Source organism: Pungitius pungitius, chromosome 15 (assembly GCF_949316345.1).
Source record: "Pungitius pungitius chromosome 15, fPunPun2.1, whole genome shotgun sequence".
Lineage (NCBI taxonomy): Eukaryota > Metazoa > Chordata > Actinopteri > Perciformes > Gasterosteidae > Pungitius > Pungitius pungitius.
The window spans coordinates 7615945-7632958 of record NC_084914.1 but is presented as its reverse complement, the minus strand read 5'-3'; the positions used below and the strand labels follow the sequence as shown (position 1 = coordinate 7632958).

The window sequence follows — 17014 nt, the reverse complement described above, 5'->3', positions numbered from 1 at the left end:
TTAACAATGGTGAATCCAAACATTATATTTTAGAACTTAAATGTTTTACCTTCTTTGTGGAGTTCTACTCTTGCTACACGTTCCTTATGCCCAGCCGGTGGAATCTGCCTCCATGCGGGTCTTGGCATTGGGTTGGGCCGCTCTAGTGAGCCTGTCCCGGCTGCTGCTCGTCAGACACTGACACATGTGGCTTGGCTACTGCCAACATGCTATAGGGGAAAGGTTCCCCTCTTATTCCCTCTGTAGTTTTGCCTTCACACTTTGCATCATGTTTAGGCAGGAGCATGATTGAATAGGATGAACTCTAACTCATCAGAGCTGGTCGGGTGTGTGGGCCATGCAGCTTGCAGATGCAAACTGTTCTCCACAGAGGGCAGTGGACACAAGGAATATGGTTGCAAATGAGAACATGGGCACATGCTGCTTTTGAAGTACTATAAGGTACTATGTATATATGGAATGTTGAACTGTCAACGCTAGTTAACGATGTGCTGATAGCTCCACTGTTTTTTACTAAAGATACTGTATAGTGTTACTCTCTGAACTGTCTCTCTGATTTTGTACTAGAAATGTAATGACTTTCTTCCAACCACTAATGAGAAGTGGGGCCTTGAATATTATAAAAACTATATGGTAAAAGTATGACACAGACAAGAAAGTGTGTAATTTTTCTTTTTTTATTGAGACTTAAATACTGTCAACCTTTATAAACAGATAGAATATTTCGCAAAAAAAATAATTTCAAACCACAATTACTGTTTTTAATAACGACCAATATGGGCCCCACCCACATTAATCTGCTTCATGATTACATTTCTGTTGCCGTATCTTATTTACAATCATAATAGAAAAAATAGATTTTAATGATGCAAAAAGCTTTGGGATGACCTCAGAACAATGCAAATGATTACATGTTTTATCCCATTCACCCGCTCTCCGGCCCGTTTCTCTCTTTAGCTGCGGCCGTTGTTGGCCCTTCCCAGTCTGATGTCATAGGTGACCATGTGGAAGTTGTCCCAAGCGAACAGCTTCCTCTGGGCGTGGTTGTAGTCCACCATGCTGTTGTAACGATACTTGTTCTTGAAGGGCACGGCGACGGCTCGCCCGGCGCCGGTGGCGGTGTCAAACACGTAGTTGACGGTGGAGTTTGCCGCGGTGTAGCTGGCCACCGTGTACAGGCGTCCACACACCATGAAAGCGTTGGCCACCGTGTTCTTCCTGATGTTGGTCTCCCAGCTCTTCCTCACCTCCAGGCTCTCGGGATCCAGCTGGGAAATCACGATGGCGCCCTTTGCCTTGCTGGTGCTGTAGATGGCCCACAGGCCCTGCTCGTCCGCCGCCAGGTCGATGTCAGTGTAGCCGCCCCAGGAGTAAGGGTGCTGGCCGTGGAAGCCCGCGTGAGGCAGCTCTCGGCGCGACGCCAGGCTCTCAGAGGTCAGGTCGTAACGGATCAGGGTGCGGCTGCGTTTGCGCTGGTAGTAGAGGGAGCCGCGGTACATGGTGCCCCCCGTGCTCTCCATAGGCTCTGGCAGCACCAGAACCTTCATAGGGAAGCCTTGGGACAACTGATCCATGTCTTCATATGCAAAGAGCTGACGGACATCTTTACCGACGGCGTCGATGCGCCACACGGTCTCGTTGCTGTACTGAGCGCCCTGAGGCTCGGGGTCCTGCAGCCACACTCCGTACTTCCCTGTAATGCTGTCAGCCTTCCTGTGCAACACCGGATCTCCCACGGACTGCAGCTCTCCGCAGCCTGGAAGAAAGAAGAGAGTTGAACTGCACAGTATTTGTTATATATTTGCGTTGCCACCTCATCGTTTGAGCCGCTTCATTGGCATCCGTAAAACCCCCAACTTGCCTGTGAAGTTGTGATTTTCCTCGGGAATGAGGACGGATGCCAGAACCTCTTTAACCTCAGCCTTCATCTCCTGGTAAGCACCATTCCCAAGGTTTAATGCTGGGTCTGGGGAAACAAGGTGATGGTGTAATATGTATAAAATCGCAAAATGATACACTGGCTACCTGCTGGTAAGGAATTATTAGTAAAAAAAAAAAAACATACAGTATGCATATCTGCAGTTAAACAACAGGTCAGTCCCATCTCACAGATAACATTTATTTACTTGCCTCTGAGCACAGCAGGTCGCCCCATAACCCTGCTATTCCTCCTCCTCTAAAATGATCACATGCACGTAAACAGAAATGCAAAGGGGAGCCATTAAAGAAGAGCCTGCGCTGCAAATTCCAGTCCCCACAGTTAACTGAGAAACTGACCTGCTGCCACAAGACAATCTTCACTCTCAAACACACATATGCTTATAAGAAAAACAAAAAACATCAACACAGAAGAGAAAAAATACATATCTTTGTTTTTATAACAGCTTCCCAAAAGATGAAAACTTCTCAAAACGCTGCAGTCTTACGCAGAGGTCACATTGTGAGTCATGTGTTTTCCATCTACCCGCTGATGTACATACCACTGGCTGGTCTGTTGTCCCTCTGAGGTCCCCCTGAGCTGTGTGTCTGCTGGCACGGTCTCTGCCTGAGGCTTTCTGCCTCCTGACTCAGCTCGGCCAGCCGCCTCTGCAGCTCCTGGACCTGCCCGTTCAGACGCTCCTTGTCCTGCTCCAGCTGATTTCTTTCCCTCGTCACCTGCGAGTAGGCTCCCTGGATTCCGTCCTCCCCGCTGGCCCTGGGGCCCGCATCCGCTCCTGCTATCAGGCGGCTGACCAAAGCCTCCAGCACGGTGAGTCGGGACGACACTCCGTCCATCTCCGGTTTCATGCCGGTTCCGGAGCAGGCGGACTCCTCCGGACTGGCCACGGTGAAAGTGTAGTGGCAGAGCCCTGCGTGGTCATTGGAGCGGCGGAGGGAGGCTCGGTCTTGGCCCTGGCTCTGGCCGGGCAGAGTTAAGCAGGACAGACACAGGAGAGACACCTGGAGCCACATCCTGGAGGCTCAGACTGAGTTGACGGTCTTCTGGTTTTAGCAGCGGTACAACTCCTTTGGTCGGTCAAGTGCCACTACTTGAGATATATATATATATAATATATATATATTTGTCCTTTTCCGCCTGAGTATCTGTGGTCGGTGGAGGTCAGTGTCGGAACCCCAGCATGGGTGAGAGTAGGACATTTATACAGTTTACTGAGTGGGAGGGGTCGAGGAGTGTGGCAGGGAGGGAAGCAGCCAGGTGGGTGTGTGTCTTGTTTCCACTGATACTGTGAAACAATCCCGTGCTGTCGGTGAAAAACATGTTTTCCTGTTATGATTTCACTGTGTCTCGGCAGGTTGTTTTGACTGGACAGCATCTTTTCATGTGTGTAGTCACTCTCTGTCAGCTGCAGAGTCCTTTACTGAGGTATTTTTCAAATAAAACAACCGTTTTATGGACTGGGTATGGGGTGAAAGTTGAGCTCCAGGCAGAGTAAGAGTCTAGGAATCTGAAGCCATCAGTCGCCAAAGCCTTAACTGCAAAGCGGACTGGTCCTTCAGAGGAGCCGAGGGCACACCTGTGCACAGCTGGATGTCTGGGACCAGAAGATACGCTCGCGATCTGGCTGGCAATGAAGACGCAGCGTGGTTACTCTTTCGTCTTAACAAACCCACGGAAACACAACCTGCCTGACTTCTCCACGTGTTCACTATATTGTGCACTTTGTTTACTGTCTGCTGTTAGTGTTCCTGAAATGTTAATATATGCACTATTTATTTTCCTCAGAAAACTACTACAGATAAGTAAGTAAATCATCTCCATACAGTTGCAAAGCAACTCATCCAACAGATTCTGTGACATGTCAGTCGCAACCAAAGTGATGGACCGACCTATGAACAGATGGGCCAACTCTCGAGAGCCCAGCTGATAGCTAAGCTTAAAACATGGCTTAAAATAAGCATAAAAGCCATGGATTTTCTGTTGACTGAACAAATAATAGTGGAGACTAAAGGTTATTATACTGCAAACTATCCCCTCAGCCTTTCTTTTCGCTATCTACAGGTGAATGAGAACAAGGGAATCCTAACATGCAAACATCCTTTTCCCCAGGGATTCTCTGTTCATGCTCGCCGGCCAAGCGAGCCAGGACTCGAAGCTTGTCTGCTGAAGTGCTCAACATGCGCCGCTTGAGCTGAGAATACACTGAGGAAGGTTGTGCTTGCAGTGTGTTGCTGTGTTTAGATACTAGACCTCCGTGTAGCTATTCGTATACAGGACATACCACACTGAAGACCAAAAGGAAGACAAAACCAAACTATTCTGTGAAACCTTTTCTTCATTCTCCCTTCTTGATTGTGACAGAAAGGTTAAAGCTGCACCGTAGAATACATACAGTTCCTTTAGAAATTACAATGCAAATGTTACCGGTTTCAAATGGGAAGTAACGGCAGTAACAAAAAGATTCGTTATGGGGTTCGTTACTCTCACCTCGATGTCCGCCTGGAAAACAGAATCCCTTTGTTAGCGAGAGAATGAACGAACCGCCATCTTTAGATCTCAATCTCAATATGTTTATTACAATACATCAGGTCACAATAACAAACAGTAACCGTAATATTATTTCTTCTACATTTTAACATCTCTCTCTTTTCTCACTATTTACAACATATTCACAAACTGTCAGGATATTCACAAACTAAATGAATAAGGCACCGCTGGGGAGTGAGGACACCAATGCACCAACCCATACATTCAGAGTATCCATACGCTCATGCTGAGCAACTGCGCGCGCCATAGTCGACACACGCCCTCTCCCGCGATCACGAACGCGGCTCTCCCACTCGGCTCCACCCACTAAACATTCAACTTCCAACCCGCAACAGTTACAACACACCCCGTGAGGAAACAGTTCTTGCTTTTACCACTGAGTACGAACCTGGAAAACAGAATCCCTTTGTTAGCGAGAGAATGAACGAACCGCCATCTTTAGATCTCAATCTCAATATGAGAAAAGTAAGGCGTCCGTCACTCTAGGCGGCGCGATGCAACGCCACTCGCACTTTGGTTCCGCTTTACCTGGTTCCCCCCCCAATCAATGCTGTACAACACAATAAAATCTGCGATTCTCATGAATGCTTTCAACTATTATAATAACATGTTTTGCCTATATAAAATCCCAATTGTGTTACCACATAAAGGTGCCTCACACACTCCCCAACAAAATAAAAGTGGCTCCTGACACAAGATATTCTGAACAATTTCACTCTGAACATTCACATTTTTATTTTTTTTTTATTTTTTTTTTACACAACATATTTCAACTCTTAATTAATGTATCCTATCTGTTCTATAAGGTGTGCGCCAGATATCATCGGAATATGGAATGTGTAATTGTCTTTCATGGCTTCTCATCTCCAGTGAGCTGGGTACACTACAGGCAGGTACGGGTATGGTGGCATGGACGGAGGTTGGAAATGGTGGAGGTATGGTCCATTGAGACTCTGGTAAATACACGGTACTGGCTGTATTCCAACTGCACTCACAGTGGGCCGAGGGTGATAAGCGGGTTGACCCAGGGATGGATAAGTGAACACACATTTTGGCCGTCTCTCCCTTGTGGACTGTCTCAGTGGGACCTGATGTTCAGGTTGTGGTGTGGGGACATTGTTCTCTTGATGGACAGCATACAGTTCATCTTGAACGGTTCCTGGTTGCTGCAGCTCCATACACTGTTCTTCCTCACTGGATGTTTCTTGTTCCTCGCCCCTAACACTCTCCCTGTCCTGTTCAGGTTCTGCATAACTTGTGTCTCCCAGGTGTGTCTCTTCCTGGTCGGAACTGTTTCGGCAATCAGGATTCACATGCGGCACCGGTAAGCAACTTTCAACTCTTGGCTTCTCCTTCGGTATCCGCAACCAGTATCGAGGCGCGCCTTCATCTTCCTCCGAGTCACTTATATTTGAGTCTTGTGTCTCATGCATGGGTTTCGGGCGGTCTGGAACTCTCTTCTTTCTCTTCCGTGACTCAGCTGTGTTGTTTGTTGTGTCCTGAGGTGGCTCTACAGGTAGGTCGTTGACTTGCAACAGGAGGTTCCTGTGTAGAGTGCGGACTGGTCGGCCTCCGGCCTCCGGACTTACTTTGTAGACAGGATTATCTCCAACCTGTTCTCTCACTATGTAGATCAGCTGCTCCCAGTACGGTCTGAGCTTTCCAGGGCCCCCTCGTTCACTCAGATTGCGTACCAGGACTCTGTCCCCAGGCTGAAGAACTACACCTCGGCTCCGTTTATCGTAGGATCTCTTGCCTTTGGAGCTGGACTGTCGACTGTTTGCGTCTGCTATTCTGTATGCCTCCACCATTTTTCCTGCCCATCTCTCAGCGTATCCTCCTGGTCCATTAGTTTCAGCTCCCTCATCTGTTATGAGACCAAAGAGGATGTCTACTGGTAGACGAGGATGGCGGCCATACAGCAAATAGTGTGGGGAAAAACCTGTGGCCTCGTGCCTTGTACAATTGTACGCCTGGAGCACATGGGGCAGGTGGTCTTTCCAATTCTCTTTCTCTTTCTCTCCCAAGGTGCGGAGCATTTGCAACAACGTGCGGTTGAACCTCTCTGCTGGATTTCCCTGGGGGTGATATGGAGAAGTCCTTGAGTGGGCGACACCAGCTAACTGCCTGAGAGTTCTGAAGAGTTCATTTTCAAACTCCCGACCCTGGTCATGGTGTAGTTTGGCCGGGTACCCAAATCTGGGAATGAAATCATTGAAAAGCCTGTCAGCTGCCGTCTTACCAGCCTTGTTCCTGGTAGGGTAGGCCTGTGCAAATCTTGTAAAGTGATCAACCACTACCAGGATATACTCGTATCCACCACGGCAGGCTTCTAGGTGAAGGAAATCGATACACACCAACTCAAGGGGCGAATTTGATGTTATACTTCCCATTGGTGCTCTTTCATGAGTGGCTGGCTTCTTCTGCTTAATGCAAGAGCACTTTCTGGTCACGTACTCCTCTATGTCTCTTTTCATGAAAGGCCAGTAGAATCGCTCCCTCGCCAGGCTCAGAACCTTTTCAACGCCAACATGGCACATGTTGTTATGCAGCTGGGTGAGTACTGTTCGTTTGTAGGTGCCGGGCAGGACCAGTTGTTGTCGACCTGCACTCTTCCTGTAGAGAAGGTCATTCTCTATGTACAACCTGCTCCACTCTCTTAATAGCCTCCTTGCCTGTGTGTCCATTCTTTCTTTGTCATTCTCCGTTGGTGGTGTGTCGTTTTCCTTCAGCGCCATCACTTTCCCTATAGCGGGGTCTTTTCTTTGTCCTCTCACGAGCTCATCATGACTGACTTCCGGCAGAGTCTCAACTTGAGGTTGGCTTTGGGATGTTAGGTTGAGGGCTGCCACCCAGGCCACGTCCCCTTGTTGTGCTCTTTGGCTTCCTTCCCATACAGCACATACTGCCTCCTCCGATATCTCTTCCGAACATCCAGCCATGAAGGTGTCAATGTCCAGTGGGCAGCGCGATAAAGTGTCAGCATCGATGTTGGTTTTGCCTGGCCGGTATTTGATATCAAAGTTGAAATCGGCCAGTTGCCCCACCCACCGGTGACCCACGGCGTTCAGTTTGGCAGAACTCAGGATGTATGTGAGGGGATTATTGTCCGTGAAGACTGTGAAGTGTGGAGCGTAGAATAAGTAGTCACGGAACTTCTCACATATTGCCCACTTCAATGCGAGAAATTCTATCTTCCCGCTGTGCAGGTGATAATTTCGTTCCGCTGATGTTAGCGTGCGTGACCCGTACCCAACCACCCTCATCTTCCCATCCTGGTTCTGATAAAGGACGGCACCGAGACCTTTTTGGGAAGCATCTGTGTGGAGTGTAAAGGGCTGGTTGAAATCGGGATACGCCAGCACTGGGGGTTTGGTCAGCCGGTCCACAAGCTGTTCAAGGATCTGTTGGTGTTGCATATCCCACTCTACCGGAGTACGGGAGGACTGCTGACTGCCTTTTGTTTTCCCTCCTGACGTTTTGGTCGGAGGGGTGCTGGGCTTTGACTGGAGCAGGTCGTATAGGGGCTTGGCAATACGAGAAAAGTCCTGCACATATGTTCGATAATAGCTCAGAAACCCAAGCAACTGCCTGACATCCCCAACCGTCTGTGGCTTCTTGTCTTTCAATGCCCGTACTGCTTCAAGGTCTTTGGGGTCCATTTTTACTCCTTCCGCTGACACCAACCGGCCAACATACCGGACCTCCTTGCGGAAGAGCTCGCATTTCTCCGGCTTCAGCTTTACCCCATGTTGTTGCAAGGCTTGGAGGACTCTGCGTAGCACTTCCACATGCTCCTCAAAGGACCTGGAGAAGCACAACACGTCGTCGAGGTAAGGGATGCAGCATTCATCTCTGAGTGTGTCAAGCATACTTTCCATGCTCCTTTGAAAAGCTGCTGGGGCATTCGATAGTCCAAAGGGTATTCAAACCCACTCATAGAGCCCCCATGGAGTAATGAATGCGGTCAGGTACCTTGATCCTTCGGCAATAAAGCCTTGGTGGTAGGCTTTGCCCTGATCGAGGATCGAAAACCAGGCATATCCTCCCAGGGAGTCCGTGAGGTCCTGAATTCTGGGAAGAGGGTGACGGTCCGGCACGGTCTTGTTGTTGAGGAGCCGGTAGTCGACACACAGGCGTAAGGACCCATCCTTCTTCCTCACACAGATGACAGGGGCTGAATAGGGCGACTGGGACTTCACAATCCACCCTTTAACCAACAACTCCTGGATGTATTCCTTAACTTCCCTGTAGAGTGGTTTTGGGATGGACGCGTAGGCCCTCTGAACTGGGATGTCGTCCTTAGTCCTGATCTCCATCTGTAGGGAGGGGATACACCCTATATCGTCACTGTCACGAGCAAATGCTCCACATTCCTCGTAGAGCACTTTCTTTACTGCCTGTTGTTGTTCAGGGCTGAGGTGACTGATATCAACCGGAGGAAGCCAGGACTCAGGTGGAGAGATGCTGGGAGAAGCGACGGCCTTAACATCGACTGAGGTAGTCTTTCTTGGTGCGGGATCAGCTTGATGTGACTCTGGTGCATCAGTCTCAATGACCTTGATAACATGTTGAATGGTTCCCAGAGTGGTTCTCCTTGGCAGGGTGACCTCATGCTTTGAGTGATTGGCGATGGGCACCTTAACATACGGCCGTCGGGTGTGACTAATTTTCAAGAGGCCTTCTCCTACACTCAACTGCTCTAATACAGCGCTTCCCTCTGTTGGTTCGTATAAAACAGTGGGGTTTGAGACATCAAAGTTTGGTGGTACCCTACACCATACATGGACTGTTCTGCCAGGGGGAACGATGGTATGCTCTTGGCCCACTCTAATAATGACTGGATCACCGTATGTTCTAGGAGGCACCTGGATGAAATTCACAATAGCCTCCACCTGTTCCTCCTCTATTCCGAAGGCACTGCGGAGAAGGCTGACCACCGTTGCAACTGCACCGCCAGAGGACTCTTTCCTTCTGATGATCTCCTGGAGTACATTGGCTCCTAGAAGGGGCTGGGGCAGTGGCAGGGGACTGACCAGGAAAGGGGCCTGTATAGTTAGATTTGGGTCTTCATTACCGGCAAGATTAACAGTGAGTTCAACCCATCCAGTGTAGGGGACAGCATGGCCAGTGACTGCATAGACGCCGAGTTCTTCCTCTAAAAGCTCCGAAAGAGGTCTCAAGATATGAGTAGGAATGTGAGTTTCAGTCCATTGTTGGTCAATTATGCTCACTTGCGAGCCTGAATCAAACAAGACTGTAGCTGGGTACCCGCCAATCAAACATTTCAGCAGACTTTTCTTCCCAATTAGGGGTGCTTTGCAAGCGATGTTACTCTGGCTGGTCAATACATGTGAATGTTGCTGTTTGTTTTGCTTGGGGTGTCTTGTTATTTGTTTGTCATTTGTTAATGTTTGGGACTGAAGCTGCTCTCCGGTCTCTGAGCGTCCCTCGACAAAGACCGAGCTCCGTTTCCCTGCACCCTGACTCGTTGAAGGCATCCCACTGCTCTGTGTCCTGTTTCTCCACACACAAAGCAATGGTTACACTCCTGCACATTCCGTTCTGTACACTCCGGACATCGAGCTGTTCTTCCTCTCGCCTGGACTATAGGTTGTCTCCGCTGTGGTTGGACAGACATGTTAGAGGTCGGCTGAGGAGGAGGGTAAGTCACCCGAGTATTTTCTGTCCGCTGCTCTATCAAAGAAGCCACCATGCGTGTCAGGGCCTCTACCTGAGAAGTGAGCTGTTGTATTGTCTGATGGTTTTCCTTGTCTGATGATGTGTCTCGTGACTTGTTATTGTTGTTAAGGTCACCTGTCTCAACCTTGGCACTATGTGCTTGTGTTACCTTTTGTCGTGAGGGTTGGCCCAGTCGGCGCTGGCGTTCATTCTCGTCACTCATTATTTCCATGACCTGGCGAAGGATTTCCTCGTCCGTGACTTGACTGTTTGAAATTAGAGGTCTCAGTCTCTGTCGGAGGTCAGCGTGTTTTATCCCAAGGCCCTGGTAGATGGTATGGAGGAACACCTCCTGGATGGTCTTGGGATCATAAGAAATGTCTGCACTGGCCTGTCGGGACTGGAAAAGGATTTTCTGCTTAAGTCCAATCATGCGATAGAGGAACTGCTGTGGCGATTCTTGGTCTGCTTGTCTGGCACACATTAATTCCTGGAACATCTCGGTTGTTGCTTTCTCTCCGAGGTGAGACCTGAGGAAACCTTTGAGTTCAGATACTGTAATTGAGTCTTTGTTTACCAGCATATCTTTAAAAGCACCTGGTTTGATGATCCTCAACACCCCTCTCACCACTTCTGCTTCAGCAAAGCCCTCTTTCACTCCCTCGTCGATTTGTTTACTGATGTTGTTGTAATTTAAATCAGAGTTCTGATCCCCAACCTGACCACCATGTACCTTAAAGTCTCTGCGCTGCAGGTAGGAAAGGTCTTTCAGTAGTACTGGTCTCTCTGAGTTCATCAGGGGCATGTAGTGTAACTCTGATTCACCCTGGTGGAGGTGAGTTGGGGGTGATGTGGTCACTGTACATTCTTGTCGTCTCAGTTTCTCACCCAGTTCTTCATAGACTTTCCTCAGTTCTTCTAATGGCTGTGTTGTTGTATTGGTATGAGCGCTAGAGTGAGGTTGTGTTGTAGGGTTTGGACCTGTAGTGGATGGACTTTGACTAGGTGTAACGTGTGTGCTACCATCACTCAATGTACCCACTGGCAGATTAGGAGCATCAACATCAATTACTCTACCTATCAAATCATTTAAAACCAACAGCTGACTCATACCCTCATCCTCAAGGTCCAGTAAAGCGTCAGATTGCATGTAGGAGACTACATACTCCATGCAGTCTTCTTCATCATTCACATTCAGCTCTTTTTCATCTTGACTACTAATTGCAATGTCTTTTGCAACCTGAAATATGTCGGCGCTTGAGAGTCTGAATAGTTGTTTCTTGATGCCCCATACTAATTCTTTACGCGTTGCCGACATGGTGTGTAGTTCTGATGTCCGTTTCTGAGTTCAGTAAATCAGCGCCGTAGTGTCTTAAATGGCGTGTGTGGGTGTGTTGACCTCCCAATCACAGTGTGCTGCTGGTGTGCGATGGTCACAGGATCAGCGTGTAGCCCTCTGGAAAGTAGCGAGCGCTGGCTCCCCGGTGAGTAACGTGCGCTGGCCTCAGGATCAACAGTGCGGCTCCTAAGCGAGACGGAGATCCCTTCTCTCTTTGACCTCCCTCCTCGGACACCCACGGGTTGACTCCTGGCCGGCAGCAGCGTCTCGTCACCTTGGTCGCGTGGTTCTTGTATCTCTGGATCAGCTCCCCCAATGGTTGTGATGAGGAGTGATCCCGGACGAGCCCCCACAGTTTGTTACCGGTTTCAAATGGGAAGTAACGGCAGTAACAAAAAGATTCGTTATGGGGTTCGTTACTCTCACCTCGATGTCCGCCTGGAAAACAGAATCCCTTTGTTAGCGAGAGAATGAACGAACCGCCATCTTTAGATCTCAATCTCAATATGTTTATTACAATACATCAGGTCACAATAACAAACAGTAACCGTAATATTATTTCTTCTACATTTTAACATCTCTCTCTTTTCTCACTATTTACAACATATTCACAAACTGTCAGGATATTCACAAACTAAATGAATAAGGCACCGCTGGGGAGTGAGGACACCAATGCACCAACCCATACATTCAGAGTATCCATACGCTCATGCTGAGCAACTGCGCGCGCCATAGTCGACACACGCCCTCTCCCGCGATCACGAACGCGGCTCTCCCACTCGGCTCCACCCACTAAACATTCAACTTCCAACCCGCAACAGTTACAACACACCCCGTGAGGAAACAGTTCTTGCTTTTACCACTGAGTACGAACCTGGAAAACAGAATCCCTTTGTTAGCGAGAGAATGAACGAACCGCCATCTTTAGATCTCAATCTCAATATGAGAAAAGTAAGGCGTCCGTCACTCTAGGCGGCGCGATGCAACGCCACTCGCACTTTGGTTCCGCTTTACCTGGTTCCCCCCCCAATCAATGCTGTACAACACAATAAAATCTGCGATTCTCATGAATGCTTTCAACTATTATAATAACATGTTTTGCCTATATAAAATCCCAATTGTGTTACCACATAAAGGTGCCTCACACAAACAAGAAGAGTCATAAACAATATAGGAGTAACCCATTCAGACAGCAAAATTGCTAAAATAGTTTACATCATTGTTATTGTAGCGGTTATTTCAAAAGCCCTTTTTAAAGCACAATCCCAGAATTCTTGGCAGTTTAGGATTTCCACTGTTCAACTCTATGGGGACATTTTTACTGCTGCGTTTGTTTCAGTGTGAGTTCCATAATATTACGCAACAGGAAGCAGGGATGAGGAGGGACTTTGCAGAAAAACAAAACTAATGAGAGAAACAGTGGGATTGCTGAGATTGCTTGCACAGGAGCCACTACGATCTGATCCGTGATTTGAAGAGAGTCAGGCTGAAGACGTTTTATAGAGCAGGAAGATTGGCTTGTGGGTATTTAGATCATGAGCCAGCTCACACTGACTCGTTAAGACGTTGACATCATAAGTTTCCATTCACCGACGAATAACAAATTAGAAAAACACTCCCACAGAACAATTGTTGGCTCGCCAGATGTGCATTTACAGGTGTGAGGTGTTGCATAACATGCCATTTCATTAGTGCCCGTCTGGCTTCCTGCTTTGCAATGCCATTTAGACGCGAAGACCCAGTTCAACGACCTTGAACACAACCTCCCACCTCAAAGGGACGTTTTGTAACTGAACTTCTTCTGAGAGTGAGGCACCCCCATCTGCACGCGTTGTGATGCGAGCTGCCGGAGCGCATGTGAGTCACTGTGTTGGATCCATACTGAGCAATTGATGGAGCAGAATGAAAATGAGGGTTTTACGGTTGCGTAGTGTTAGCTGAGTGGGCCCACGGGGGTTGTGGGGGTCAGTGGGATGTGTTTCTGAGAAAAGCATTAAAAATGGCGTGCTGCGACTGTGAGGGTATAATCACAGAGGATCGCCAGCCTACACACACACACACACACACACACACACACACACACACACGAAAGCCCCGGTCTCACAGCAGCACAGAGGCTGTGGTTAGGTCTTAATGCAGGTGTTGCCACCAGAGGTTCTCATTACTCACCCAGACGGTTCCCTAGTGAAAAACACAGACGGTGGAACATGCAAACAGATGCCACCTACTTCACACGTGGTGTCGGGAGTAGCTCTTTCCAATGAGTCCGGGGAGAGATGTGGTTCTTAAAGTTCTTATGAAATGGCATCATCGATTCCTTAATGTCAATCATTGCGTGTGATGTGACTTGAGTCCGACACGTGAACTGATGGTCTATTTAGTTGCATCTAGCAGAGCTGCAGGAGCTCACTTGTGCAGATCTCTAAATGTTTTTAAGTCCCTTCTAAAGACCCACCTCTTTTCACTTGCCTTTGGCTAGTGTCTCCCTTTACGCCCCTGTGTTTTGATTTAAATGTTCATTTACTGCATTTTCTTAACTTATTTTAACTGTAACCCTTCTTTTGTTTTGTGCCTACCTTATTACACTTTGTTGTGAAGCACTTTGGTGCGGCTAAGCCGTCTGTAAATGCGCTTTATAAATAAAATTGACATTGACATTGACATTGACAGATGCGCTGTTTTTCAACATGCATTTCATGGAATTGTCGAAATGTGTTAAAAGCCAAAAGGGACGGGAGGAAGCAGTGGTAGAAACACGGTCCTGCTGGGGTGTAGTTATTCGTAGGCTAACCGAGGGATATGCATTGCACGTTTTTCCCTCAACAAAAAGCCAATGGGATTTCTGACATCGGATTTGTGATTATTGTACAAAATAATTAACTTTTAATAATGACCAAATACAATCGAGGCCAACATGACAACGTAGCTTTCCCCAGAGCCACACAACTAGAATGATTAAAAATGGCATAATAAGTCGGATACTACAGGTACTTAGCGTCATAATGTCAAAAAATGTATGTAAAAATATAAGTCCAATTAATCCTCTCTTAAGTGTATTTTTTAAGATGCATAATAAAATAAACATAGTGGATGTTTGGCAGAGAAATGCAATGCTTTATGTTTACTCTTTAAGTGTGGCCTTGTGAATTCTCCACAGTTTGTATCTGTCTTTTTTGACGTTGCATCATCTAAGTACATAGTGTGAAAATCCTGAAACATATTTTGCGAGAGCATCACCCTATAGGCATGCTGTTTTTATAATTATAGGTTTACCAGATTCTTCTGGTTATAATACCCACATTCAGTGTCAGTAAATTCCTCTTTTCCTACCAAAATGTTATTCCCTCATTGTGTGTGTGTGTGTGTTGTGCAGTATATGAATGAAATGTTTAAAGTTGTGGGTTATATAATGAGGGCCACTGTTTTCTCCCCACTGATAACAGTCTAACAAGAGGGCTTTGCCACTGTAGTACAAGTCAGCCTGAGATTTAGCGTCTTTGGTGCCTAATGGGCTGCAACGATGGAAAGTGAAGAAAACAGTGTGTCTGTTCATTTATATTTGCCTCAAACCATTAAAACCATGAATCGTCTGCCAAACATGGTGTCTTCTCATCTGGAAATGACAGGAGCTCACATAATTGTCCTTAGCTTATCTCAGTTGACCTGTAATCTCATTTGAGAAAGGAAGAAAGCGCCACGGTCACGTGAACGCTTTCCCTGTAAGCAGATTTAAATCTAAGGCTGTATCAAATTTGACAGCTGCGCCTGCAGGACTCTCTGTGACTTCTTTTAGGGCTTCGCTGAAAACAACCGTCACCTTGTTGGCAACTGCAGCACCCAAAGGGGATCAGGCTCACACTGGCCACAGCAAGGGCATTGGCGAGCGGACAGCACCGCCCGGTCCGAACGCGGTGCTGCAATGAAGCAATGAAGCATGGGTAATGGATGATTCATGGCAGTGACGGTACCATGTTGGTAACTAGGAGTCTCCCTCGACTCCCTTTGTCCTAATGCCAAGTATCTGTTTTTCACATCGCTGCAGCATCTGTCCTAAAATGCGCGCGCAAACCCCCACACACAATATCTACTTAATTAAGTGGATGTTCTATGTTGTGGTTTTAATACTATACAATGCTGCGGTTCTTGATACTGTTTTGCATAGAAAAGCAGTAAATGTGTGGACACAATGTCTTTGTTTGATTTGGTTTAGTAAAAAAGGTATAGCTGAAACATCCAGCTTATAGTAAATATGTGTATTTCCTAGAACAAGCTGGGGAAATCGTGCAGCTTTGAGACCGCTAAATCATCCAAGGTGCACAGGCCCTGATCTTAAAAACAGGCCCACCTATAATTTTAAGTCCTACACTGACCATTAATGCAGACCTCTTAAGAAACAGTGTCTTTGGGAGATGAAGGTGAGGGTTGGGGATGAAGAGCGAGGGGGAGAGGAGGGGTAGGAAGGACGTTGATGTCACTGGATACTTGTCCCTGTCAGGTAACGTCACAGGGTACGCATTGCCCTGTCAGACATCCCTGGAAAGCTCTTCACAATATCCTAAGCTATAGATTAGCTTTCATTTTCGTTATTATGTGATTTTATTTGACTTGATAATGTGTCTCACATGACTCAATTATTTTGTAACTCATTTTTAACAAATAATGACAACTGGGCGTAAATCAGGACCAAACTCACAGCTACATTGGTTATACTTTTATCGCCACCTGGTGTTAGTCCAGCTCACTACAACTGATGTGCCGACTTGACCCATCTCCAAAGCATAACCGCAATGCAAACGGCTAATACTGACCAAATCGATCAGATTTGACAGTCACGGGGAGATAGAAGGATCCCATCAGATCCCTTTTCAACCTCTATGTACCTCTTCGTAGAGGGGCTCGATGAGCAAATTAGATCATCTAATGTTCACATGCAGTGGATGACAAACCCTTGTTATCTGCAGAGGTTCTCCTTGGAGAGGTTAAGGCCGATTGGCAGTGTCCTTTCCGCGTGATCACCTCTACCAACATCGGTCGGCAGGGACCGTCCGAGACCAATCATTCCACTTTTTTTTTTTTTTAACGCGAACCCTTTTGGATGATTTCAAACGGGTGCCTACGTTGTCAAAGTCATAAAGGATGCGGGCCGTCACATTATTGTGCGCAAAGTAAGGTGACAGCCGTGCCGTGCGTTCCATGCATGCAATGTGTATGGGATTTACGACGGCTGGTTTTCTGCACCTACTGCAGGGATCTGAAGGAAGCACATCCACCTCCTCCGTCTCAGCGATGCGCAGCCGTGCCGCATGACTCACAGCGGCAGAAATGGCACGGATGTAAACAGGAGGCGGGCTCAGGTAAGCCTAACCTGTACTTGTCCGGCCAATGAGGCGCCGGGTTATACTGCCTCCGACTCCAATCCCGAGCTTTTCATTGGTCCTCCACCGCGTCGATTATGGCGTAAGCGCAAGGCGCAGCTTCGCAATTACACCGCGTAACAGAGGAGAGGT

At 47.5% G+C, this 17014-nt stretch overlaps 1 protein-coding gene across 6 annotated transcripts; it reads right to left on the bottom strand.

Moving 5' to 3' along the window:
- Window positions 1-165: 165 nt before the first annotated feature.
- Window positions 166-16896, bottom strand: myoc (myocilin). 6 transcript variants are annotated; one of them, XM_037459216.2, is made up of 4 exons: window positions 16454-16896; window positions 2481-3563; window positions 1862-1966; window positions 166-1756 (listed from the first exon to the last, which is right to left on the bottom strand). In XM_037459216.2, exons 2-4 carry the CDS (start codon window positions 2950-2952, stop codon window positions 954-956), a joined length of 1380 nt encoding a protein of 459 aa, XP_037315113.2. In that variant the 5' UTR covers window positions 2953-3563; window positions 16454-16896; the 3' UTR covers window positions 166-953. The 6 variants fall into 6 exon arrangements, with proteins under 6 accessions (XP_037315113.2, XP_037315114.2, XP_037315116.2 ...); XM_037459217.2 differs by having other exon boundaries at window positions 2481-3559; XM_037459219.2 differs by having other exon boundaries at window positions 16746-16896.
- Between the last annotated feature and the right edge of the window lie 118 nt (window positions 16897-17014).

Bases quoted from the DNA above. Each gene is read 5' to 3' on its own strand.
- myoc (XM_037459216.2), bottom strand. From the start codon at position 2,952: ATGTGGCTCCAGGTGTCTCTCCTGTGTCTGTCCTGCTTAACTCTGCCC. The intron at 1,967-2,480 runs GTATGTACATCA...TTGTTTCCCCAG, and splicing joins GGACAACAGACCAGCCAGTG to ACCCAGCATTAAACCTTGGG. The intron at 1,757-1,861 runs GCAAGTTGGGGG...TCTTTCTTCCAG, and splicing joins GGAAAATCACAACTTCACAG to GCTGCGGAGAGCTGCAGTCC.